At 48.0% G+C, this 24,657-nt stretch overlaps 1 protein-coding gene across 2 annotated transcripts in view; it reads left to right on the top strand.

The window, feature by feature from the left end:
- Positions 1-8,668: 8,668 nt before the first annotated feature.
- Capn2 (calpain 2) overlaps positions 8,669-24,657 on the top strand; it is a 50,005-nt gene continuing 34,016 nt past the window's right edge. The window contains exons 1-2 of one of the 2 annotated variants that reach the window (XM_074048239.1): positions 8,669-9,014; positions 13,360-13,429. In XM_074048239.1, coding sequence (XP_073904340.1) covers positions 8,778-9,014; positions 13,360-13,429 — 307 coding nt within the window. In that variant the 5' untranslated portion in view covers positions 8,669-8,777. The remainder of the gene's footprint in view (positions 9,015-13,359; positions 13,430-24,657) is intronic. The other variant, XM_020153209.2, reaches the window with a different exon arrangement.

Below are 24,657 nucleotides of genomic sequence, written 5' to 3'. Positions count from 1 at the left end.
CCTATCTGAAAAATAACTAAAGCAAAAAGGGCTGAAAATGTAGCTCAAGTCATAGAATGCATGCCTAGCAAGCACATGGCCCTGAGTTCAATCTCCAGTAGGGCCAAAAACATATATATGTATATCCAAATATTTTCCAATAACAATAACAAAAAAAATGCACTGCGATTACATCTCACTCCAATTAGAGCGGCTATTATCAAGAAAATAAACAACAACAATACAGGCAAAGATGGGAGAGGGAAAGGAAACTTATATACTGCTGGTGGGAATGTAAATTAGTCCAGTCACTGTGGAAATCAGTATGGAGATTTCTCCAAAAACTGAAAATAGAACTATCATATGATCCAGAATACCACTTCTGTGTACATACATACCTGAAGGAATCAGCTCACAACAGACACAAGTGCATACCTGTGTTTATCACTGCACTATTCACAATATCTAACAGATAATGGATAAAGACTATGTGTTATCTATACACAATGGAGTATTATCCAGCCATAAAGAATAAAATCATGATATCTGTGAGAAAATGTATGGAAATGGAGATCATCATATTAAGTGAAATAAACCAGATTCAGAAAGACAAATATCACATATTTTCTCTTATATGTGAAATATAGATTTAAAAAAAAACCAAAACATGGAAGTAAAAAAGGGACTGTTTAGGAAAAGGAAAGAGACGAGGAAAAATGAGGGGTGGACAAGAGAAGGTAATGAGGGTTGAATATGATCAATGTACATTTCATACATGTACGAAAATGACACAATGATACCTATTATTTTGTTCAATTAATAAAAAGTAATTCAACAAAAGGAGAAGAGGGAGGAGGACACAGCTCTCCATTTCAGGAATAGCTAGAGGAGAATCACATAAGTATTTGTAGCACCAGGTGATACACGCTCTAACGGAAGTCAAGTAAGTACTAAGGTGACAGTTCTAATCATTCACTGTTACACTTTTCCACTTAAATTCAAGTCCACATTGCAGGATACACATTAAAGGTCATGCATGTGTTGACATGACTTGCATTTTTGACCAATCCACAGATAGCTGGGTAGAAAGCAGTTGTTCTAAGGCCCTCCCTTCTGAATCTGAGTCAGGAGGCCCTGGCACCCCCACCGGGCATAACCGGGTCAGGGCAGAGCAGGGTCTCTGACACACCCAGCTTCCGGCAGATTGGGCAGAGCCTGAGGACCTAAGCGGCTAGAAGGCTCAGTTGGCACCAGCCCTCCCTACAGCTGCTGGCCCTTGGATGTCAGCTGCAGTGGTTGAGCTACATGAAAGAGAGGTCCTGCCCTCCAGTTCCACCTCTGCTTTTCCAGCCTCTGCTTTTGCAGTTGTCTCACCATTGAGCATAGAAGAATCTCCGTGCTGAGTCAGAACTGTGTGGCCACATAGCTAACCTGTGACTCAGAGCCACATTCTCAGCTCTGAGCCTCCTTTTAAAATATTCCCTTTTTTGGCCCAGGCAGGGTTTCCATAGACTTTCTTTGGAGCTTGACTTGGACGTAGGGAGGTCATTGAAGGACTTTGGGCCTGCTGTTTGCAGCATGCTGACAAACAAGGGTCACAATGTCCACTTCTTCCAGTCTGCTCTACAAACACATTGCCCATGTCCAAGGCAGAGGGTACCAAGTGTAGTCTTGCATTCAAATCCCAACTCCCCTACTCACTGGCTGCATGACCCTGGGGAAGTCATGGAATCTCTTGGTGCCTCAGTTTCCTCATCTGTAAATGTGGAAATAATGGAAAAATATCTCAGTGGGCTATTGTAAGGATTAAATGAATTCGTGTAAAGCATTTGGTGGGACTGGGGTTTGAACTCAGGGCTTCATGCTTACAAAGCAGGAGCTCTACCACTTGAGCCACACCTCCAAAAGCATTTGATATCAGGACATGTTCTCTCAAGGCTACTCCAGTAATGACAACAGAGCAGGGCCGTTTCGGCTCATGCAGAACTCTATCTGGCCAGTTTTATTCTGGAATCCCCCTTGGGTTGTCCCAGACTTTCCCAGAACCACACTGTAGTCTAAGGATCCACCTATGCTACTGTTTTTCCTTCTCCATCTCTCTTCACAGGTGTAAGACCTCCATCCATGTCTGAAGGTGTTCACTACCTTCTGTTTCCTTTATTTTCACGGGAATTACCACCAAAGTCTCTTGTGATTCTAACTTTGTTTTTGGCATTTGCTTCCGGAGGACGCAAATTGGCATGTTAAACAGAATTCTTTGCTACAGGACTTGTCAGAGCCTTTAATAGAAAACTGTTATCTTGTCACTCATTGTGAGGAGAACATTTTCCAAACTCACTTGGTCACTGAAAATCACACATTCAGGGACCGGGGGAGTGGCTCAAGTGGTAGAGCACTGCCTGGCAAGTGATAGGCCCTAAATTCAAACCCCAGTCCCACCAAATAAATAATAAATTATAAAATTGCCATGGTTATAAAAAAAACCACACATTCAGATCCACATACACCACAAACCACCCATCATGAAACTTAGGTTGTCTTGCAGAGTCGAATTGCTAAACATTGAACTTGAATATCATTAAAGTTCCATTGAACTCTGGATTCTGTCATATGGATCACAAATTGTGAAGAATCTTGGTCATTACAACACAACCAGGGCCTCATCCTACAGAGGGAAAATCCTGAGGCCTTCCTTCATCGTGTTAACATCTTGAGCTGTATTTGTAAATCTACTATCTGAGAAGTACAGGGCACTTTATCAATACCACTGGTGTCATTACCCCTATTTTATAGACAGAGAAACAGAGGCCTGGGGAAGTAGACACTTGGCCCAAATCCTCTGTGGAGTAACTTCTTTGTGTCACCACTGAGTCACAGTCAATTTGACACAAGGATAGAAGACCAAAGGGGCTGCTGCCAAGGAAAGGGAAGTGAGATGGGTACCTGGAATCAAGATCCTGGAATAAGTGTGGCCATGACAATACTGGATGTCACTGGGACAGCCCTGGGCCTGGAAGAAAGGAAGAAGTCAAAACAAGAAGAAAATAGCATCTGGTCCCAGGTAAAATAGAGGGAAATATATAGAACCTGTCTCAACAGTCACAAAACAGATGTAGTAGAGAGCAGGGGAAATGCAAAGACCCAATGTGAGTAGGGGAATGTTATGGATCTTAAATGTCCCCAAAGGCCCATATGTTAAAGGCCTTTATGCTAAATGCCATCCTATGGCATTATTGGGAGGCGGTAGAAACTTTAAGAGCTAGGTCACTGGGACTGTGGCATTGAAGACAATATGGGGACCCCAGCCTCTTCCTGACTCTCTTTTCTTCTTTCCTAGTAGCCATGAGAATGAAAGGACATCCTCTGTCACACACTTCCCACAATGATGTAATGTGCCACCCTAGGCCCAAAGCAACAGGATCAAGGGACCATGGACTGAAACCTCTGCAACCATCGTCCAAAATAAACTTTTCCTCCCTTTTAGCTGATTATCTAATGTGTTTTGTCACGGGGATGGAAATCTGACTAGCAGGTTACTGTCATCTGTAACAGCTGGCCCCAACCCGTTCCTGTCCTATCACTGTTCCAGCACCCTGGCCCCTCAGCCCCTTATCTGCAATCCTCCCTTCAATCTATGCACTAATGATTACTGGCTAAGGCAGCCCCCACTTCTTGCCCCAGGGCCACTACCACCTTCCCTGTTTGTGGGTTAGTATCTGAGGTCACTATGGTTACTAACAACAAACTTATTCATTGATTAAGAAAAACAATGGAAGTGGGTAAAGTTACAAAACCTAAGGGCCAGGGAGAACCATGCTCCTCACAAGGTAGCTACCCAAATCACTATTTAACAAGCTCTGGTGACTCTTACACACACTCAACCAGCACTGGGAAACCCTCGTTGCTATGGCTGGTGTGTTGGGGAAAACTGAATCTACAATCACCAAGACTGTAGATTCAGGAGGGCTGGGTGTCACAGTGCCACCTTGACCTCCTTACCATATGAACTTGAGCATATGTCTGGGCAGTTCGAGAATTTCTGCATGGGAATGTCTTGGGGATGAAAAAAATGTGAATGGAAGATAGAGGTAGGGGTGGCTTTAGGAATTAATTGTCTTGTAGCTATTTTTTTGCTCCATAAGTACTTTGTTGTGGCTTAGAGACATTTATGTGAGGGACTTGGGGATACTGCTGATGTGGGGTGGCACCTCTCTAGCACCCACTTGTGCTGACATTTGACTTGATCACTTTCTGTGGAATGTACAAAAGAATACTTCTCGGTATCAGTTCCCTCTTTCAGGGATGTGAAAATAGAGGCTTTGCAATCGCATGTGCCCTTACCAGGCACACGCCTTCATCTGAAGATGACGATGGTGACAGAACCTCAGGTCCTGTCTTTCCCCAAACTATGATAGACCATGCACAGTAGGTAGTATTTCCCCACTTGAGGAGATGAGAGAACTGACAGATAGTATTTTGAAAATGGCAGGGGACTTCACAAATACAAAATATAATTTATCATTAGCAAAGTTGCTATGCACATTCCTTACCCCCAGAGACAGCATTTGGTGAGGAAGGTATAGCAGCTGCAGCCTCTCAGCAAGTGGGGCTGTAATGCCCTGAACTCCAGCAGACTGGAAACATAGACAAAGGAAAGTGCCTGTGCTGTTTGAAGCTTTCTCTTGGGACTTTTCCTCCCTCCTACACCCAACACCAGGGAGAAGACCATCCCATTGCCTCTTCAGCCCATGGGATCCTTCTGCAAGCCTCTCTTTGCTTAGTGGTGTCTAAGAGGCCAATATCACACTCTATAGTCAAAAGGAAAGAATAAACTCTGGAAAACTTCATTTTCCAAAGAAAATGAAGACGCCTATGTGTTAGTTAGCCTACCGTAGCTATGACCACAATACCCAAGAGAACAACCTCACGGGAGGAATTATTTTGTCCCAGAGTTTCAGTTCATAGTTGGCTGACTCGATTATTTTGGGCCTGAGGCAAGAATGAATATCAGAGTGGCAGAACAGGTGAAGGAAGAGGCTGTTCATGGCAGCCAGGAAGGGGGGTGGTGGGTGGGAACTAGGGAACTAATATCCCTAGGGACTTCCTCCAACTAGGACCCAACTCCCAAAATAGCACCACCAGCTGGGGACTAAGTGAGGACCAGCTGGGGACACATGAGCCAGTGAGGGTCATTTCATATATAACTATATATGAAACTGTAACACCTTGCAAACAAACCTGTGAGTTTTTTGTTTTTTAGCACCTCCCTCTACCCCACCAGTGCTAAGAATGGAGCACAGGGCTTTGTGCATGTCAGGCAAGTGCTCTACTACTAAGCTACACCCCCAGCCCCAAACCATTTTTTATAACACTGTGGAACTCATATTTTCTCCGATTTTCTTTGGCTTCAGATCAGAGACCCAAACAGGCTTTCTTCAGCCTCCTCTTGCCATTCCCTTTGCCCTCCTAAACCAGGAAGAGAGGTCCTGGAGACTGTGGTCTAGGGTTTCAGAGTCAGGCTTGCTCAGCCTCCTGTTAGCTGCCAGATTCCTGGACCTTCATTGTCTCATTCCTAAAACAAGGAGGTAAGTTCTCTCTCCCTCTCTCCCCTCCTCCTACTACAAAGCATTGGAAACTTCTACCTGCTTCTGACTCACCTGCTCCCCTCATGACTGGCTGACTCAATGGGAAGGGTTTCCCATTACCACTGAGTATGTGTCTGTCTGCTGCCTGTGGGTTTCCCTGAAAGGTATCCTGTAGTCAGAGAAAGGAGACTTTGCTGCCTCCCCAGGAGACAACATTGTGACTGGGGCTTTGGGAAGCATAAAGAACAGTGTTTCCTCTGATCAAAAATTGGCCCTTGTCCTGCTGGTGAGGACAATTATCACTGTGAGAGATTGCAGTGGCTTCAGAGAGCCTGGGGCCTTTGGGGAGTGGTGTCCTGTATACTCAGTTGCCCTGGAAGCTGGCCAGGCCTACACCACTGAGGGTGTTGACTCAGGGTGTTGGCTTGGCTGCAAGAGGAAGTTCTGGGTGAGCTGGGAGGTTCTTCTGCTTCAGGGCTGCACAAAGCTTCTGATTTGACTGATGGTGAATCTAGTCTGCCCACGCATTTGTTACTAAAAGGACTTGGGAGAGAGACCTCTTCCAGCTGCCAGGGAGGTGGCACTTCCTCCAGAGTTGAGCTGTCCTTGAAGAGATGGGTGGGAGGATGAGAATAGAGTTAGCTCTGCCATACTGGGCAGGTGGACAAACTGTCCTCCAAAAGCTCAGAGCCCAAAAGAAATCAGGGTGGAGCCAATGGAAATCAGACAGTGGAATAAATTAGCAGCTCCTTCATTCTCGGTTGTGACTATTTCAAAAACTCTTGTGCCAGAAACCCCTAAGCTAGAAATGACTGTCTGTGTTCTCATCTCATCCAAGAGTGGCAGGCAGTGTACCCGTACGTTATGCAGCGTACCCAGAGTTGCAAATTGAAGATGGAAAAGGTCCAAATAAAAACAAATTCAGAGACTTTCATTAGAAAGACTATTGCAATAGGAGAGAATGTTCTCATCTCTGAAATCACAAGAATCTCAAAATCAAGCAGAAGAGGGCTTTCTTTTTTATGCAGGCAGAGATAAGCAGAATCTTTGGAGGGAAAGCTGGACAAACAGGGGGAAATGACCCCCAGGGAGAAACTGGAAAAAGCTCTGGCTGTATTCAGCCAGTTCCCAGGAGAAGCTGATGAAATTGGGCAGGGGCACACTCTGCTTCATTTGCTCAGGCTTGGGGCCAGCAGAGTTCAGGAACCTACAGTAAAGAAAGAAACTGAGTAAAGTTTGGTCAAGCAAAGCAGATGGTAAGCCATGAGCAACTGTGGACACTTGGTCAAAGACAAGAATAGATAGTGGCATGGGTTAACACTGGTGGATAGCAATGTTTAAAAAAGGTAAAATCATGCTGGGTGCTGGTGGTTCATGCTTATAATCCTAGCTACTCAGGAGGCAGAGATCAGGAGGATCGCGGTTCGAAACCAGCCTGGACAAATAGTTCTCGAGACCCTATCACAAAAAAACCCATTACGACAAAGGGCTGGTGAAGTGGCTCAAGGTAGTAGGCCCTGAGTTCAAACCCCAGTACTGAAAAAAACAAAGGTAAAATCATGACTCTCATAGATGGATACCAGTGGGAGGAAGGAGGATATAGGGAGAGGGTGAAGGAGGGTGAATATGGTGGGAATATTATGTACTTGTATATGAAAATGAAAAAATGAGACCTTCTGAAACTATTCTAAGTTGGGTGGGGTGGGAGAATAGAAGAGAATGATGAAGGAGGTGAATTTACCTAAGATATATTGTAAGCACTTTTGTAAATGTCTCAATGTACCCCAAATCCAGCAATAATATGATTATAAAAATAAAATAGAGACCAAAATAACCTGGAAGGAGGTTCTAAACAAAAATTTCTCAGTCTCAACATTACAGGGTCTTGTTATACAGCTCAGGGTAGCCTGGAACTCTTAATCCTCCCACCTCAGCTGCCTGAGAGTGGGGATTACAACTGCAGCCTGGTTATCATTCTTTTTGTAGAGAGCTATCCTGGCCCTCATAGGATGTTTAGGACCATTCCTTCCTTCTACCCAACAGAGGCCAGTAGCATTCATTCCCCACTTTGACAATAAAAAAAGTTCTCTCCAGATGTCAAATAGCTCCTCCAGTTGGGGAAGGGGGAGAAATTGGCCCCCAGCTGAGAACCACCAATCTAAACAATGCATAGTTCTATTGAAACTCAAATTTTTCGCTGTTAGCATAGGAAGAAAACATTCCTCCAGTCTGCACTCAGACACACATTTCTCTGGGTATGAGCTGCAAATCATATACTATCTCCCCAGCAGAATGGTGGGAATGACCAACACAGGCACTGTTCCAAATGCTCTCTCAACACTAACTCAATCCAGTTAAATTTGAATTTCAGATCTGCAACACATCCTGGTTCTAGTACAAGTATTTCTAGTGCAATATTTGAGAGCTACATATGCTAAAAATGTTTCTTGTTTACTTGAAATTCAAATTCAACTGAGAGGACTGGTTTTTGCCAAATCTCACAACCCTACTTACGTCCAAATAAATAACTGACCAGTTAACTGTAGAAGCTTTGGTGGCATGGAATCCCTGTGACTAGTTGTGCCACAAGGAGTTACATCATTTAGCGTCTTCTGAGGCTCAGTTTCCTCACGTGAAGACGGTGACAATAGCCGCCCTTTCTCCATAGCACGGATTAGGAGTAAATGAGATAACGTGTGCAGGGCTCACAGGGCCGTTAGGACAGCGGGCTGAATTAACGATGGCTGGTTTAGAGTCCGGCCTCTCTCTCTGATGGCGTACTGACTCACCGGGTGCTTCCTGGAGAGTCACTGCTGGATTTCGCCTAGCACTGCTGGATTTCCTCCCCCAGGAGGTGGGGCGTTAGCAATCGGGTTTGGGTTTGAGCCCCAACTTTTACACCCCGACCCGGGAGAGTCCCCGGCCACCCCGGAAGCGGTCCATAGGTGGCAGCACGGACCCCGCCGCCCGCGGCTGCCCGCTGTCCGGCCGGCGCTCTGCAGGCCGCGGGCTGGCTGCGTCCGGGACCCGGCGCCGAGCAGGCCGGGAGCGGCGGAGGCCACACCCCGCGTTGGAGGCGCTTTCCGCCGCGTGAATCATCGCCCGCAGCGGCGGCGCCCGCAGTCCGCTGCAGCGCCCCGGGCCTGGCCGCGCCCTAGCCGAGCGCAGCGCACGGAGGCCCCGCAACCTCGCGCCCGCGCCGGGAGCCGCACCATGGCGGGCATCGCAGCCAGGCTGGTGAAGGACCGCGAGGCGGCCGAGGGGCTGGGCTCGCACGAGCGAGCCATCAAGTACCTCAACCAGGACTATGAGGCGCTGCGGAACGAGTGCCTGGAGGCCGGGGCGCTCTTTCAGGACCCCGCCTTCCCCGCCCTCCCGTCGTCCCTGGGCTTCAAGGAGTTGGGACCGTACTCCTCCAAAACTCGGGGCATCGAGTGGAAGCGCCCCACGGTAGGAAGCGCGCGCCGGGATGCCGGGCGGGCGGGGTGCAGGCCCCGGGAGGGCTGGGGTGGGGACTCTCGAGCCAGGACCCCGCAGGCCCCCAGGGCCCTCGGTGCTGCTGGAGCCGCGATCGGTGCAAAGGAGGCTCGCGGGGGGCAGCCTGCGGCTGTTTCCCAGGACCCGACAGGGCAGGGCCCCTACATCCCATTCGCAGGTCCGCCAGGGACACCGCCTTTGGGCTTCACAAAAATTCCGGGCGACGTACTGAGGCCAGGGAGAAAGTTTTATGGAACGCTAGTGAGGAGATGGTGGGAAGTGGGGTGCGCCTGCGGCAAGGGGAGGGTGGAAGTGACTATCCGCGATGTGTCTGTCTCAGGGAGGGGAAAAGACCACAGCCTGGTGCCGTCCCACGAAGGATCGTTACGATTTACCCACTCCAGTTTCTTGTTTATCTTTGCAAAGGGCAGCTAGCGAAACTTCACCTAATATTTATGCTGGTAACTAACAAAGGACAGGAAATACTTCCAGAAGCCAGTTCCTCATCATCCTGCTAGCCCCAGTGCTCACCTGGGAACCTCAGGGCCCTCCACATGCCCTATCCTATCGCTCAGGGTGTCTGTTCTCCAACCTCCCTGGCCTGGACACAACTTCTGTTACCTATTCTATCCATCCATTCTGACTCTGCCTGCCAGCTCCCCCCACTACACCCAGAGAAGCCTTCTTGGGGAATCTAACTTCTAGCTTCTTGTCAGCAGAATAAGCCTTCCTGCCCTGCATCAGTACCCCTGAGCCTCTCGGGTCACCTTGTTACCCTAAATCTAGCAATTAGGTAGCAAGGGCTGTAGAAATCACTCTAGACCAGGAGGCCAAGGAGGGGTTCTCTTCCTTGCTAACTTGCTGGGTGACCTTGGGTCAGTCATTTAACCTCTCTGTGCTTTATCTCTTCATCTTAAAGAGGACATGCCTAACTATTTTCTCTTTTCTCTAGGTCACCAGGTGCAGGTCCCCCCCCTCCCCCCCACCAGGCCACCTTTCAGAAGCCAGAGTTCTTTCCTGCCTCATGCCTTCTCACCTGCCAAGCATGCTCTGTCCTGAATCTGGCCCTCTCAAATTCTTTGGGACTTTGTCACAAGTCTCCTCCCCAAAGTAGTCTTTCCTGACCATTCTCTGCATCTCCTCCACGCCTTGTTGTTCTCTATCACTGCCTTCTGCTGAGTTCCTTCATAGCATTTTCTCAGTGTATAAATACACTTACATGGGTTTATTTGTTCTCCTAATAAACTTGAGGCACCAGTGTACTCCCAGTGCCTAGCATGGCTACCGTCCCTTCCCAGCACTCACTCATTCTTTCATCAGTAATTATTGAGTGCTTATTCTGTGTCAGGCACTGTCCTAAATGCTTGACAGAAGCTATTTGTAGAATGAATGAATGCAAAACTATTAAGAACATCAAATGAAATTCTGGTTGTGAAAGTACAAGCAAGGAAATGTGTTCCTTATGCATTTGTATAGCTCTTTACAGTTTACATAGTGAATTCACACTCCTTCACTTATTCTTTCATTAAGTCAATAAGCATTTATTGAGCACCTACTATGCCAAGCATGATATATTTCATTTCTGAATCTGAAGACTTTAGAGGAGGAGACAGAGAGCCCCTATAACAGGTAGAAGTGCCTGAGGGACTTCTGGGTGAATAAATAGAGATCTAGAGCCTTTTCAGGACCATTGCCTAGAGGCAGGTAGACTGGACTGCATAACCAAGAGGGCATTTGGCCCTTATATGCCTATTAAGCAGTTAAAGGAATTGAGGCTTGGGAAAGTTGAATATTTGCTCAGAGGCAAACAGGTGTATGCAGGGTGGAGCTAGGGCTGTGTCTAGCCTGTGTGTGGTTAGAGTTCCCACCTTAAGGTTCACCTCTCTGGCCTATCCTACCTTGTCCAAAACTGCAGGGGCTGGACAAGGGGAACAAAAACATTTCCACCAAAGTTGGACCTTGGCCAGTCATTGGTGACAGTGTCAGAACCATTCAATGGAAAGATGGGGTAGAAGCCAGATTGCTGTAGACTCTAAATTAAGTGTGGTCCAGTAATCTAAGAAGGGTGTCTGAAAAGAAAGGAAAGGAAGAGAGAGAGAGAGAGAGAGAGAGAGAGAGAGAGAGAGAGAGAGAGAGAGAGAGAGCACGCACTGGCAAGTGGGACCTGGGGGTTGAGAGGTTGTTTGTTCAGATGAGAGCAACTTAAATATGTGGGAGGGTGAGTCATCAGAGACAAGGGATTAACAATGAAGGCAGGAGAAGGGTGAACGAGGGCCCCTGAATGGGGAGAGTGGGGCATGTGCAGGGCGGGACAGGGGAGCTGGGCAGGGCAGGAGCCCACTGCTCTTCCTGAGACAGATGTCACAACCCTGCAAGAGGACTGCAGAAAGGGAAGGGGATGAAGCAGAAAATGGCCACAGTCACAGTGTAGTCCAGGACCAGTGCAGGACCACAGTGAGGAGAAAGCCAGCAACCATCCAAGGTTGGCACACGAGATCCCCTAGCAGCCAGGCAGCAGGGAGCACAGGTAGTGTTGTCAGACCTCATTTTTTCCCCTAAGACGCTTATGACTTACGTTCACCTGGCAGAACTCAGCCCCAAACCTGTATGTCTGGTCTCCACGGTCAGTGATTATTATCAACTTCCTCTTCAATAATAATAGGTAACATTTGTGGGGTATTTACCAGGACATGTTAGCAGTTATCTCATTTAACCCACAGAATAATCCTATGTGATAGGTACATTTGTCATCACCAAACACAGATGAGGAAACTGAAGCTCCAAGAGCTTAAGTAACTTCCCAGCATCATAGTACCGGTATAAGTGGCAGGCCCAGGAGTCACACCAAGGTTGTCAGAATCCAAGGCCCAAGCCCTCCACCCCTCTCTTCGACTATTACATGCTGTATTTAATTCAATACCCCACAGACTGTGTACAGGGCTCCATTTTCTGAAGCATCTCTAGACTCCAGAGTCTTAACTTTGACGTCTCTGGAGAGGTTGCCAAAGGATGAGGCAGTTTCTGACACATAATGGAATAATTCTTCTGGGATAAGAGCCTGACCCTTCAGGATGATCATCAGACTGGGCCAAGTACCAGGCCCAGTCTGATCCACCCAGTGGATAAGGGGTTGGCTGAAAGGCAAAAGAACTTTCTCATTGTCCCTGCAGTCCCCAAACAGATGATGGGAAGCATGACAAGAATGTGCTGTGCGTACAGGTTGTGCTTCTGGAATTGTCCCTGCCATCTGAGTCAGGATGGCTGGGGACTGGACCCAGGTCTCACCCAGGGAAGACTCCTGCTTGACAGAGGCCAAGAGGCGTGGGGTGAGGCTCATTTGTGCATCTCTGTAGAGGATGTGAGAACTCCTACAAGCCAAGTTTCCCCCAGCCTTGACTTCCGCCGTGGCTTTGGGGTGGAGGCTCTTCTCAATCAGGAAACACTCAGATAGGGCTGCTGAGGACGGAGTTGTTCAACGTTGGCTTCCCCTGGGCTGCTTCTGACAGTGGTCACTGAGGTTTCAGCGCTAACCCATCAAGAGGCAGTGCAGGAATGAAAAGAGTTTGCACTTGAGACCAGTGAGTTCAAGTCCCAGCACTCCACCACTGATGAGCTGCGCAGCTTTGAACACATCACCTTACCTCCCTGAGCTGTTTCCTCGCCTGTGAGATGGGGATCATATCCAGCTTGAGTTTCCAAGCAAGCTACATGAGATAAAGCTCTGTGCACAGTCTTGGGTTTATAGCAGGTAACGGAATATGTGGATGTTCCAAGTACCATGGCTCTGTGGAAGAATTCACAAGGGCAGATCCAGTTCCTGGCCCTCAAATGTGTGTTAGGAAGACAGGATGACCCACAAGTGTCACCAGATAGTACCCAATTATGTCCATTGCAGAGTACAAAGACTCCGGGATGCTACTTGAAATGATGAGTTAGGGATGGACTAAAGAAGAACTTCATGGAGGAGGTGGCAGGAACCTTGAAATATGGTACAATGTGGGAAAAGGAGGAATTCCATGCAAGCCAAACAACTTGCATGCAGGAGAATTTATGAGGAGCAGCACTGTCACACAGGGTGGGTGAGCATGGAGGGTTTCAAGCCCTGGTAGATGAGGCTGGACTCCATGATGCCAGGGCCAGGGAGAAAGATCATGACGGAGTAGGCTCCATGCAGGTGGGAGCATACAGGGTCCCATGACTACCTTTCTCAGCCAGGACGACCCCCTCATCATGGCCAAAAATGTCAATGGGAACCAAGGCTTCCTAACTGCAGAAGACTGCCTGGTGAGCTGACTACACTCTGTGGTTTTGTTTCCAGGAGATCTGCGCTGATCCCCAGTTTATCGTTGGAGGAGCCACCCGCACAGACATCTGTCAAGGAGCCCTGGGTAAGTGGTGGGACCTGGGGCAAGCTGTGGTGCGTCCTCTGCCAGGTTTGTGGCTGAAAGGGGTGAGGGACAATGTGTAGCTTCTTTCCAAAACTACTTGGTGGCTTCCATTTCAAAAGCTGCCTGGAATTTCTTGTCCCTGGGGTCCTTGCCAGGTAGTTCTACCCCTATCCTCAGCCCTGTGCTGAGGCACACCAGTGGGGCCTCCCGTGTCCCCCTGCACAGAGTAGTTTATGAGGTTACAATATGCTGTCACTGGAAGGACCTTCTGGACTTGCCCTCATGGTCTTCGTATTTCCTAGGGCCAGTATTACCAGTGACACATGAAACTGGCTGTAGGCAGAGGGCTGAATGGAAGCTTCCCCAAGCCAGTCCTGTGAGGTCAGGACAGGGGATGGTGACTCAGTGTGAAGGAATAGGAAACTCAGATGCTCGCTGCTGAGACAAAGCGGAAGAACCAGGATAGGGCATGCTGAGGGTTTGCAGGACAGCTCCCCAGGGAGCACAATGGGGAGGCAGTGCTTATTGTAAATACTGCTGAATGTTCACTTAATTCACACCAAGTAGCTGGATTGGGAGGGTCCCCCTTCTGTCTGAAGCTGAGTTCTGATTTGTTTCTGGCTGTGTGCTTGCTGAGGATTGGAACCCCGGGTTTCTCCAGCTTTTTAAGCCCTTCCAGCAGTGGGGCCTAGAGCTGTGATTTCGAATTCTCAGAGAATCTACACTCAATTTTTTCTTATTCATAATAAATGTGGGCCTATAATTATTGGAGCAGATTATTTGCTCTAATAAACCAGAAACCTGTTCGATGTTATCAGCCTCAACTGGCTCCCCAAGAGTCCATCAATAACAAAATTGATCAAAATTTTACCTCCTTTCCTTGCCCACTTGGCAGAGGTTCTGCTACTCCTGATAGTAACAGTGAAGATTTAGTGAGTGTATACAATTGCCAGACAGTAAACTACGCCTGCAAAAGTCTCTAAGATGCCATGGTTATTCCCATTTTATAGATAAATCTGTTGAGGTCATCCCGTAGGCACACGGGGGCCTGGTATACAAATGTGTTCAAGCTAACCCCAGGGCCTGTGTGTTTAGCATCAAACCAGCCTTTCTAGATGGAGGCCTAGAAAAATGTCCCCCTCTGAGGACTGTCAAGGCCTGTACATATCCTCAGGACAGGTGCAGCTTTTGAGGGAGAAGGTGACCCAGGCTGGGAGGAATAAAACCTGGTTAATCTGACCTTGTATAAAGATTCCTGAGATGTCAGAGTATATTTTTATGTGCAGAAAATATGCCTTCCATCTCTGCCTTTTCTCCTCTCAAAAGATAGAGAACCAGGGGTCATTAAAACCCTATGGTGGCTGCTCCAGGGAAAGCCATTAGTCAGAGAAAAGTGGAAATTAACAGGGCTGGAATTCAATAGACTTTGACTAAGCTGGGGGCTTTGGAGAATCCAGAGACAATCACAGCAGTTGCTAAACACTGCTCCCAGACTAAACATCTACTTCAAAAGTTTAACAACATCTTAAGGACCAAATTGCAGGTGATAAGTACATGATTTAAGTCCTATTTAAATTCCACCAGGCCATTTGAGATAAAATGGGCAAAGCTTAAATTCTTGGGAGAAATTACCCTCTGTATGCATGAAACCAAATAAAAAATAAGTAAAATGTGCCCATTTAAAATTTCTCAGTAACTAGTCTAATATTCAAAAAAATCATGTTATTTTGGCCATTTTATTTTCTTGTCCCTTTAACTTGGAAGAATCTGCTAGATTACAGACAGTGAAATGTGGCTTAAGTGAACTCTTACCCTGATCCTGACTTCTGAACACGGGGCAGTGAAGGGGTGATGACATCACCAAGTCCCAACAGGCTCAGAAGGACAGAACAAGAGCCATAGCAGTGACACAAGGCTCAGCAGTGTCAGTTTTTAGGGACTGTGTCCAGCTTATTTCTGGGAACCTTGGTCTCCCAAAATTTCAGACAGAAGGAGAGTGAATAAGGTAACCCCAAAGATGAATAAAGTAACCCGAAAGACCCTCTACGATGTGGTATTCAGCTAGTGCAGAGCCATTCCTAGTTCCTAACTAGCTGCTCCTCATTCCTTGTGCTTAAAGGTTACATTGCTATGAGATCATCTGTCATTTCACATGACGAGCGAAAACATTGTGGTCGACAGGGTCCGACCGGTACACCACTGTGTCCATTGCATTATTCCATGTACTCAGCCCAAGTCTGAAGTAAATGTTCTCACCCTCATAATGCTGATAAGAAAACTGAGGCACAAAGAGGGAAGGGTACATGTAAGCCGTACCCCTGGGAACCTCCAGAAGAAAGAGCCCTGATCTGATTGTCAGTCCTTTGCTCAGTTGCCTCAGAACTGCCAGGTTGCTGAGCTGAGCAAAGACATTTCCTTTCCTCTACATGCACCATCTGCCCTGAAATGCAGTGAGCCCCGGGGGTGCAGAGGGTGGTGGTGGGTGTCCTTAGTCTTGAACACTTCCCAGCATCCTACTGCCTTTACTGTGCTGCCCAGCACTGGTTAACCCACAATCTTGCAACCTCTTTTCCCAGAAGGCTCAGTTTGCAGGCTTTCCCTAAACGATTCAAACCATGTTTGCAGAGCTGCTCTGACAATGAGCCACCTGCTGTGTAGAATTTGGTGACACCAGGAATGGAGTCAGCAAAGAAAAGTGCGCTATTCTGGAGGAAGAGCAGGAAATACAGGCTGAGCCTCAGGCAGGCTGGTCCTGCAACCAAGTGTGGCTCTATAACTGCTGGTAGTTTCCCAATCTTTCTGGGCCTCTTCCCTAAAATGGGAATACAGCCTGTCTCCAACTTACAATGGTTCCACTTCCAATTTTTCAGCGTTACAATGGTGTGAAAGGCATACCCATTCAGGAGAAGCCATACTTTGAGTTCTGATCTTTTCTCTGGATCACAATATGTGGTCAGACACCCTCTACACCCCCGGGGCTCACTGCATTTCAGGGCAGATGGTGCATGTAGAGAAAATGAAATGTCTTTGCTCAGCTCAGCAACCTGGCAGTTCTGAGGCAACTGAGCAAAGGACTGACAATCAGATCAGGGCTCTTTCTTCTGGAGGTTCCCAGGGGTATGGCTTACATGTACCCTCTCACAAATGCTGGGCTCTCAGTCAGCCACACAATCTTGAAGGGAAGCGATAGTATTCTACAGGGTTCTATGCTGTATTCAAATAAATTGCACGAGATATGCATTACCTGATGTATCTAACTGTCTGTTATACAATACGCCTTGTGTTAGGTGATTTTCTCCAACTGTAGGCTAATGTAAGTGTTCTGTGCACATTTAAAGTAGGCTCAGGTAAGCTAGGATGTTCAGTTTCTGACTTCAGGCAGTTTCAACTTACAATGGCTTTATTAGGATGTGGCCCCATGGTAAGTCGAGCATCTGTATGATAACCCCCCTTTTCAGGATGGAGAAAAGTGAGATTAATATGGGCAAACATGGGTGGCACATTAGAATCCTGAACAAATTGAAGGGACCATAGGTTATTAATCAGTCCAGCTGTGTGAAAAATTCTCTCACCAAATTACAGAAGAGAAGGAAGATGGGGAAGAAAGGGAAAGGAATTAAAAAGAAATAAGTTAGGTTGAAAGCCAGACTGTTGGCCTTTGAAAAGCTCAGAGTATAAGGGTGGAAGTGCCAAGGTGGGGGCCCTGAGTTTGGGTCACACATAGGTGATAGCAATCAGAAGATGGAGAAGCATGTGGGGAGAAAACAAACAGGAAGAGGTCAGTTGCACACTCTTCAGTTTTGGAAGTTGAGCTTTTAAATGTTTTAAATAATTTTGAAATGATAAAATTTTAAATTATTACTTTTTTAAATTATTTTTTTTGACAGTACTGGGGTTTAAATTTAGGGCCTCCCTCTGGCTAGGCAGGCACTCCACCATGTGAGTCACTTCCCCAGCCCTAAAATCACTTTTATAATAGGTGGTCTTAAAATTTTAATAGACCTTATGCTTTTAGAACATTTTTAGATTTATAGAAAAATTGAGAAGACAGTACAGAGTTTCCAGATCCGTTTCCCCTATTGCTAACACATTAGCATGGTACTTTTGCTATAATTAATGAATCAATATCAATCAATACAATATCAATCAATCAATACATTATCATTAAAGTCCATGCTTGATTTAGATTTCCTTAGCTTTTACCAAACCTCCTTTTGCTGTCCCAGGGTCTCCTTCAGGATGGTACATTACATGTCTCTGTCATATCTCCCTAGGTTTCTTTTGACTGTCTGTTTCTCAGTTTGTTTGTTTGTTTTTACTTGTTTTTGATGATTTTGACAGTTTTGAGGAGTATTGGTTAGGGATTTTGTAGGATGACCCTCTAGAATTTGTAGGTATCTCTTTAAAAAATAATGAACATAGTTTAAAAAGAGACTAAAATATAGCCGTTGGCTGATTTGAAGGAGGAAGTGGATCCATTCTTTTCTCTCTTAATAAGACTACTTCACCACCAACCCCAACCCCAGCCTCACCCGAGCAGAGGCCCCTCCCAGAGCACAAGTAGGTGCCCCTGAGTCATCCTTTCTCTGCTTGGTGTCTGTTACACATGCTCTTTCACAGCTCTTCTCCCCTGGGGGTGCTGTCAGCACACTGTGCTCCCAGTGCTTCCCAGCTGCGTCTAAGCTAGCTCAGAAGCAGGGAAGAGGTGAACTGCTAACCTGAGGCCTTTGTCCTGCCCTGGCTGGCCCCAGTTTGGCCATCAGCTTCATGCGATGCCTAAAGGACAAATCTGTCCTTGGGTGTATGAATGGGGTGCTGGACCCCGTCAGAACTCCATTACTCCCACCCACTTTCTTCTGAAGCCGTAGGGTGTTTCAGAAGCCATAGGGTGCCCAGCCAGTGGTAGGGGTGTTACAGGATTCCAGCCTGCTCCCTATGGGCCTGTAGGACAGGATGGGACTTTTCACTGTCTGTATGCTCCCTCACCTTTTCTACCAGCTACATGTGGCCAGGAGCCACGCCACACCCCAGTATGGCCCAGTCGCCTCATCTCTTGAGATGAGAGAATTGGATCAGATTTTTCTAAGGCCACACTTGTGATATTCTGTGACTTGAAAATGTGTGACCTTCTCTACAGCCCCCAGAAGAACCTCCACCACCGCTTCAGCTCCACTCATGCAATAATGTCTCCATTGCAAGATCCATGGAGCCTTGTTCAGCATTGGTCCCCAGCAGTATCAGCCACAGAGACGGTCCTCATCCAGGGTATTGGAAAAGAAGGACCATATGTCCGAATAGCACTGGTGGGGTCCTAGCCAGTAACACTGTGTGGACAACAGAGCCTTAGGAGGAGGTGGTCAACATTGCCTCTGGCTGGCCTGAGAGCAAATGACCTGGCCAGCAGCTGTGCAGTGAGGCAGGCTAGAGAGCAGTGTCCCAACAGAACTTTAGCTGGGCAGTGGTGGCTCACACCAGTAATCCTAGCTACTCAGAAGGCAGAGATCAGGAGGGTCCCAGTTCGAAGCCAGTTCCAGACAAATAGTTCTCAAGACCCTATCTCGAAACAAACAAACAAACAAAACCATGAAAAAGGACTGGTAGAATGACTCAAGCAGTCAGAGTGCCTGCTTAGCAAGCTTTAGGCCCTGAGTACAAACTTCAGTGCTGCCAAAAAAAAAAACCCCAAAAAACCAGAACTTTAACAATGGTGGAAATGTCACCTGCACTGCTCTGTACAGTAGCCCCATGTGGCTGTGGAACACTTGAAGTGAGAGTGATGCAACCAAGAAACTGAATTTGTACATTTAATTTCAATGTAAGTAGCAACAGGTGCCTTAAGGCTATTGGACTGGACAGTGGAGGCATAGGTATCTGGGCCAGGTGTGGTGGTGTAGTCTATAATCCTAGCTATGCAGGAGGCATAGGTAGGGGGTTCTCAATCCAAGGCCGGGCCTGGGGAAAAAAGTTCAAGGCCCTATCTGAAAAATATCTAAGGCAAAAAAGGTCTGAGAGCCTGGTTTATGTGGTAGAACACCTGCCTAACAAGCTGGAGGCCCTGAATTCAAACCCTAGTACCACCTAAAAAGGAAGGGAGGAATGGAGGGAAGGAGGGAGAGAGAGAGAGGGAGAGAGAAAGGAAGGAAGAAGGAAGGAAGGAGGGAGAGAGGGAAGGAAGGAAGGAAAGAAGGAAGGGAAAGAAAAGAAAGAGAGGGGGGAAGGGAGAGAGAGAGAGAAAGAGAGAGAGAGAGAGAGAGAGAGAGAGAGAGAGAGAGAGAGAGAAGAAAAGAAAGAAAGAAAAAAAGAAAAAAAAGTCTTCTGGTAGCAAATAGTGACCATGTGTGACTGAGGGAGGGGGTGATATACCCCAGCCTACCTTCATCTCCCTCCCCTCTTAATGTGTTTACTTCTGCAGGTGGGGAGAGAGGGCAAGGCAGGAGATGGCCTTTGGGTCTTTTGCTGCAGGAGGCTGAAGACCTCATGTTACTAAGGGATCATAAGTAACGTGTATGACCCTCCTGGCCCTGATGGAAGTAGTGATTGTACATGTGTGAGGAACTCCAGTTTAGGGTGTCCCTTTTCTGGGCTGTTGCCAGGCTATGAAATGAGTAACAGGAGGGAAGGCCCAGTGTGACTCATCAGCCACGCCGTCACAGGCCTGGTCCTGGGCCCAGTGTGTTTCCTGTAGAAAACCCCACCCAGCTGCTTCAGAGGGGCCCTAGGCTGGCTCTTCTCATCTTTCTAAAACTGAGACCCACAGCTGCCTGAACACAGGGCTCCCTCTCTCCCTGGGCTACCTAGGACAGGAGAGCTATGTGCTTTTTAGGCAGGGTGTTGGGTGTGCTGGAGAGTTAAAATACCATTGTCTCAAGAGGGGTAAAATGTAGCTGGGAGCAGCCTTTAATAGCTTGATCTCTTCATCACTTATTTATTTAGCTGTCCCAAAGGAACAAAACACACAGAACTGAGACACAGACAAGCAGGACCGGAGTAGAGTAGGGCTTCTCCACTGTGGCCTTCTTGACACTTGGGGGTGGATAAATCCCCAAGTGGCTGGCGTATGCATTGTAAGATATTCAGCCACAACCTTGGCCTCTATGCTGCATGCCAGGAGCACCAACCCCAGTGTGATGGTCAACCCCAGTGTGATTTCAGTGTGGACAGCACATTTCCAGGTGTTGACAAATGTCCCCCATAGAGGGAAGATGGGAATGCCCTCACTGGTAGAGGGAGTAAGGCAGGCTATGGAATCCTCAAGTTCCATGGCACCACTGGGAGCCTGGGAGGCTGGAAGGGCAATGGTAGCTGGCAGTGAGTACTGAAGACAGAGTCTGCCTGTGGCCAGCATTGCCACAGCCTAGCCTGGACATGTTACGAGTAACATCGCATGAAGGAACACAGGCAATGTGCAGGGAAGGACAGCATTGTTGGGATGTCTGAGCTTGTGGGAGACAAGTACCAGGCTTCCACTAGCTCTGGGAGGAGCTTCAGCAAAGGACGAGATGGGAAGGAGCCTCCCTACTTCTTGGAGGATTCTCGCTTTGCTCTTGCTTTCTCAGCAGGCCTGATTCCAGCTTCCTAGCCCACGCTCCCTTTCATACCACACATCTGGAGAGCATGGAGCACCTCAGGTCCAGAGTACCCTGAGGTCTGCAGAGAGTCCTGGGCTGCCAGGCACTGGCATCTCTCCAGGTTGTTGGCTCCATTCTCTTTCTGGCACCCCTAGAGGGGCAGGCATTGAATTTCAGACTCCAGGCACTGAGTTTGGGAAGATCCCTGCATTGCTATACCCTGTGTCTAGTATAGAACAGTCAACCCCAGAGTGAATGGCTTGAAACAATGACAGTCAATTGATGATTCTTCTCATGGTTCTGCAGGATGACTGGGTAAGCTGGGTGTCTCTCAGGGTCCCTCAGACAAGGATAGGGATGGAGTTACCTGGAGGCACCCATGCCCACACATCTACTGTGGTCACTGGAGGCTGGAGCAGCTGGGGCCTCAGGCCTCTCTCACATGGGGCCTGAAAGCGGCTGAATTTCTTACCCTGTGGCACATGTCCCAAGAGAGCCTGAGACCTTTTCACAAGTGAAGAGCCTTCTTCACAAAGCATTACTTCTGCTTATCCTGTTTATTTAAATGGAAGAAGGCTTGCCCAGGTTCAAGGGGAAAAGACAGAGGTGCCACCTGTTGATAAGGAGTGCAAGGTTCTGGCTGTACATGAGAGGCCAGAAATAATGTCACTGCCATTTTGGAAGATACTGCAGTTCCTCCGCTTTGAATAATGGCCTTCTTGTCCTTTATCAATGGAGACCCAAGGCTGCATGATGGGACACTAGCCCATCATGATTTGGGGGTATTTTCTGGGATTTCCCCAAATGCAGGTATGTGGGGGACTCCGTGACTGGGTTGATCTTCCAGCTTCTGGACTCCATTCACCATTTCTAAGAAGCCAGGAGAGCCCTGGTTGCCTCTCTGCTTTCAATCAGCCAGAAGGGCCATGAAGTAGGAGTTCAGACAGAAGAAGACAAAACAAAAACACAGTCCTTTCTTTGTATGACTCTTGCCTTAGCCTCCCATACCCACATCCAACCAGTCCATTCGGTTCTAGGTTCTTCACTTGTCCCCCAGCCTCCTTTTCCTCCTATTTCCCCATTAGGGCAGGCCTTAATTCTGAATTTCTGCTCTGGAATCTACGCACCTCTAATTTACTCTGGACATTGTGGCTGCCAGAGGCCCCCTCCTCAGGAAGCAGATGGAAGTGACAGAAGCAAACAACTAAGCGGATAAATTACGTATGTTTTTATCACAAGGGTCCACTGTGATGTGGTGACCTTACCATAAGGGAGCAATCAGGAAGAGGTTAAGAGGGATCCGATAAAGAATGAGTCCCAGGATGATTAAGGAGAGGGAGGTGGAGGGAAGGCAGAAGGTGTCCCTGGCTAGGGAGCAGGTAAGGAAAGCACAAGCGTGTATGCTTTACTGTGCCTGGAGCGTCTGGCACCTAATGGATGAACAGTGAAAAGGAACCTTGGTTAGAATTCCCTAGGGAGTCAGTTTGCATTCCTAACCCGCCCTAGATGTGTAGACTAATCTCTCCAGCCTGGAGCTCTCCACTCACCCAGACTTCAAGCCCCACCTGTCTTTCCTGAATTGTGCCCCCCCCCCCCCAGGAATCTCTTCCCTTGACCTTCCTTCTCCCTGAAAGTGCTCTCACCCACCTCACCCAGTCCCAGTCCTCCTCCTCTAAGCCGTCCCCAACCCCAGTCCCAGTCTTTCCCGTTCAGTCCAGCACTCAGCGCCATCAATCACATTTCCATGTCTTCCTCACTGCCTCTCAGCTAGTGATGGCTGTCCTCCTCAAGTGTCACACAGGCCTGGCACAGAGGAATGAACGAGCAGCCCAGATGCTTGAGACTAGATTGGAGGAGGAAGGGACACCCCTGCCTGAGTGCATAGTGGGGAGGACAGAGATGCTGCCAGGGAGTTGAAGTAAGGGATAAGAGAAGAAACTGAGGGGTGCAGAGGCAGGGAGAGGGCTTCCAGAGTGCCACAGGTGGCACTGGGCTTGTCCTGTCTGCTTTCCCCAAGATGAAGAACCTCTTTGGCCTGTGTTTGAAGTGTGTGGGTAGTGGGTGTCTTCCTTCCCTGAGCATAGAGGCCCTGGGGCTACAACTCACTCATCCCTGTGGCTAGGTTAGACCGAAGCAATAGCCAGACACTTGCCATGTACTCACAAACCTTCCATCCCGCAGGGACTGTCAGCAGGTCATTGCCCTCTAGTGTGAGGAAGCCCCGTATGTTCTGATTCCCTGGGCAGGGGTCTCCCCAACTCCGGTTCCCTTTCCTGTTTGTGTGAAAGAGAGATATAGCTGAAGAGAAAGAAAAGCACACAACTATTACATCTTCCCCTCGGAAAACCACTCCAACAGCCGCAAATGCAAATAGCCCAGATGCATGCTGCTCCCCGCTGTGGTCTAGGTGGCTGCGGCCTGTGCACAGAGCTGACCCTCAGGATGCAAAGACTGGGTTTGTGGTTCTGGAAATTCACTGACACAGCCCTGAATGACTTTATCTTTTCAGAAGAGGGCCTCGGAGCTTAAAGGAGCCATTCATAAGATCTGTCTGAGAGTGCCCTGTCCTCAGGGGAGGATCTGAGCACAGCCTGTGCACCAGGGTCCTGGCTGAGAGTTTGGGTGTGGAGAGAAGTCTGTGGATACCAGGGGTGCTCATGGTAGAGCCACAAGGAGGGTCAGCCCAGTTGGAGACAATTTGTCCTTTCTTCTAGGTAGCCTGAGGGAGTCAATAGGATGAGGACTTGTGCCTAACAGCCAAAACTCCAGCTTTTAACAAACAAATTGGAAGGGGTAGAGAAAATCTGGATTTTTGGAGGGCCCCCTGGAAGCCCATGTGTAAAATTCACTTAAGTGATCTTGGTGGGTGTCCCAGGGTGAGCCAGAGAGAATGTCACTAAATAGTTGTTGAACAAGTGGCTAAGTCAAGACCTAGATGCTATCTGTCCCAGACAGGAAACCCAGGGAGAGCCCACAGCCAAGATATGAAGGGGAAAAAACTAAGGTCCACAACTGCAGACTCTGGAGGACAGAGAAGAAGGGTTGACTCCTTAAGAACCCATTGCCTTGTGTTCTAGAGGGGACAAAGCAGAGAAAAGACTGCAAAGTGTCTTGCAGTTCTCAGGGACACGAAAGGGGACTCAACAGCCCGCCTGGAGGTTTGGTCAGGTGGAGGAAGGGAGGTCTTGAGCAGATGCATTTGTAGCCAGGATCTGCCCAGTGCTCTTTCTTTGCCTTTATTTATTCGTTTGGACCCCTCCCCCTTTACTTCTGAAACATTTTCTGAGGATGAGGATGAAATGTGTGCTCAGTGGATCCAGGTCCTTTCACTCCGGCCCCCATAATCTCCTACCTCCTTCCTCCCACCTTAGCCACAACCCTTATGACCCCCAGCAGCCTCACCCTTTCCAGGACAATGCTACCAAACGGGCCAAGGTTTGCACATAATGAAAAAAATAAAGTTCATACGAGGGTAAATGACCGGATTAGGACACATATCCACATTTTCTGACCACAATCATGCATCCCCACCACATCAGCCCTACTTTCTGGTGTCCCTCACCATCCAGCCTGACCAGTGTCCCTGCCCAGAGAGACCACTGGGTCCATACGCTTGGTGTCTAAGGTTTTCAGCCCATGAGGCTTGTGGGTCGCCTGCCT

The sequence above is a fragment of the Castor canadensis genome, chromosome 11 (genome assembly GCF_047511655.1).
Source record: "Castor canadensis chromosome 11, mCasCan1.hap1v2, whole genome shotgun sequence".
Taxonomy (NCBI): domain Eukaryota; kingdom Metazoa; phylum Chordata; class Mammalia; order Rodentia; family Castoridae; genus Castor; species Castor canadensis.
The sequence above is the reverse complement of the archived record's forward strand: the minus strand, read 5'-3'. Positions and strand labels throughout refer to the sequence as shown.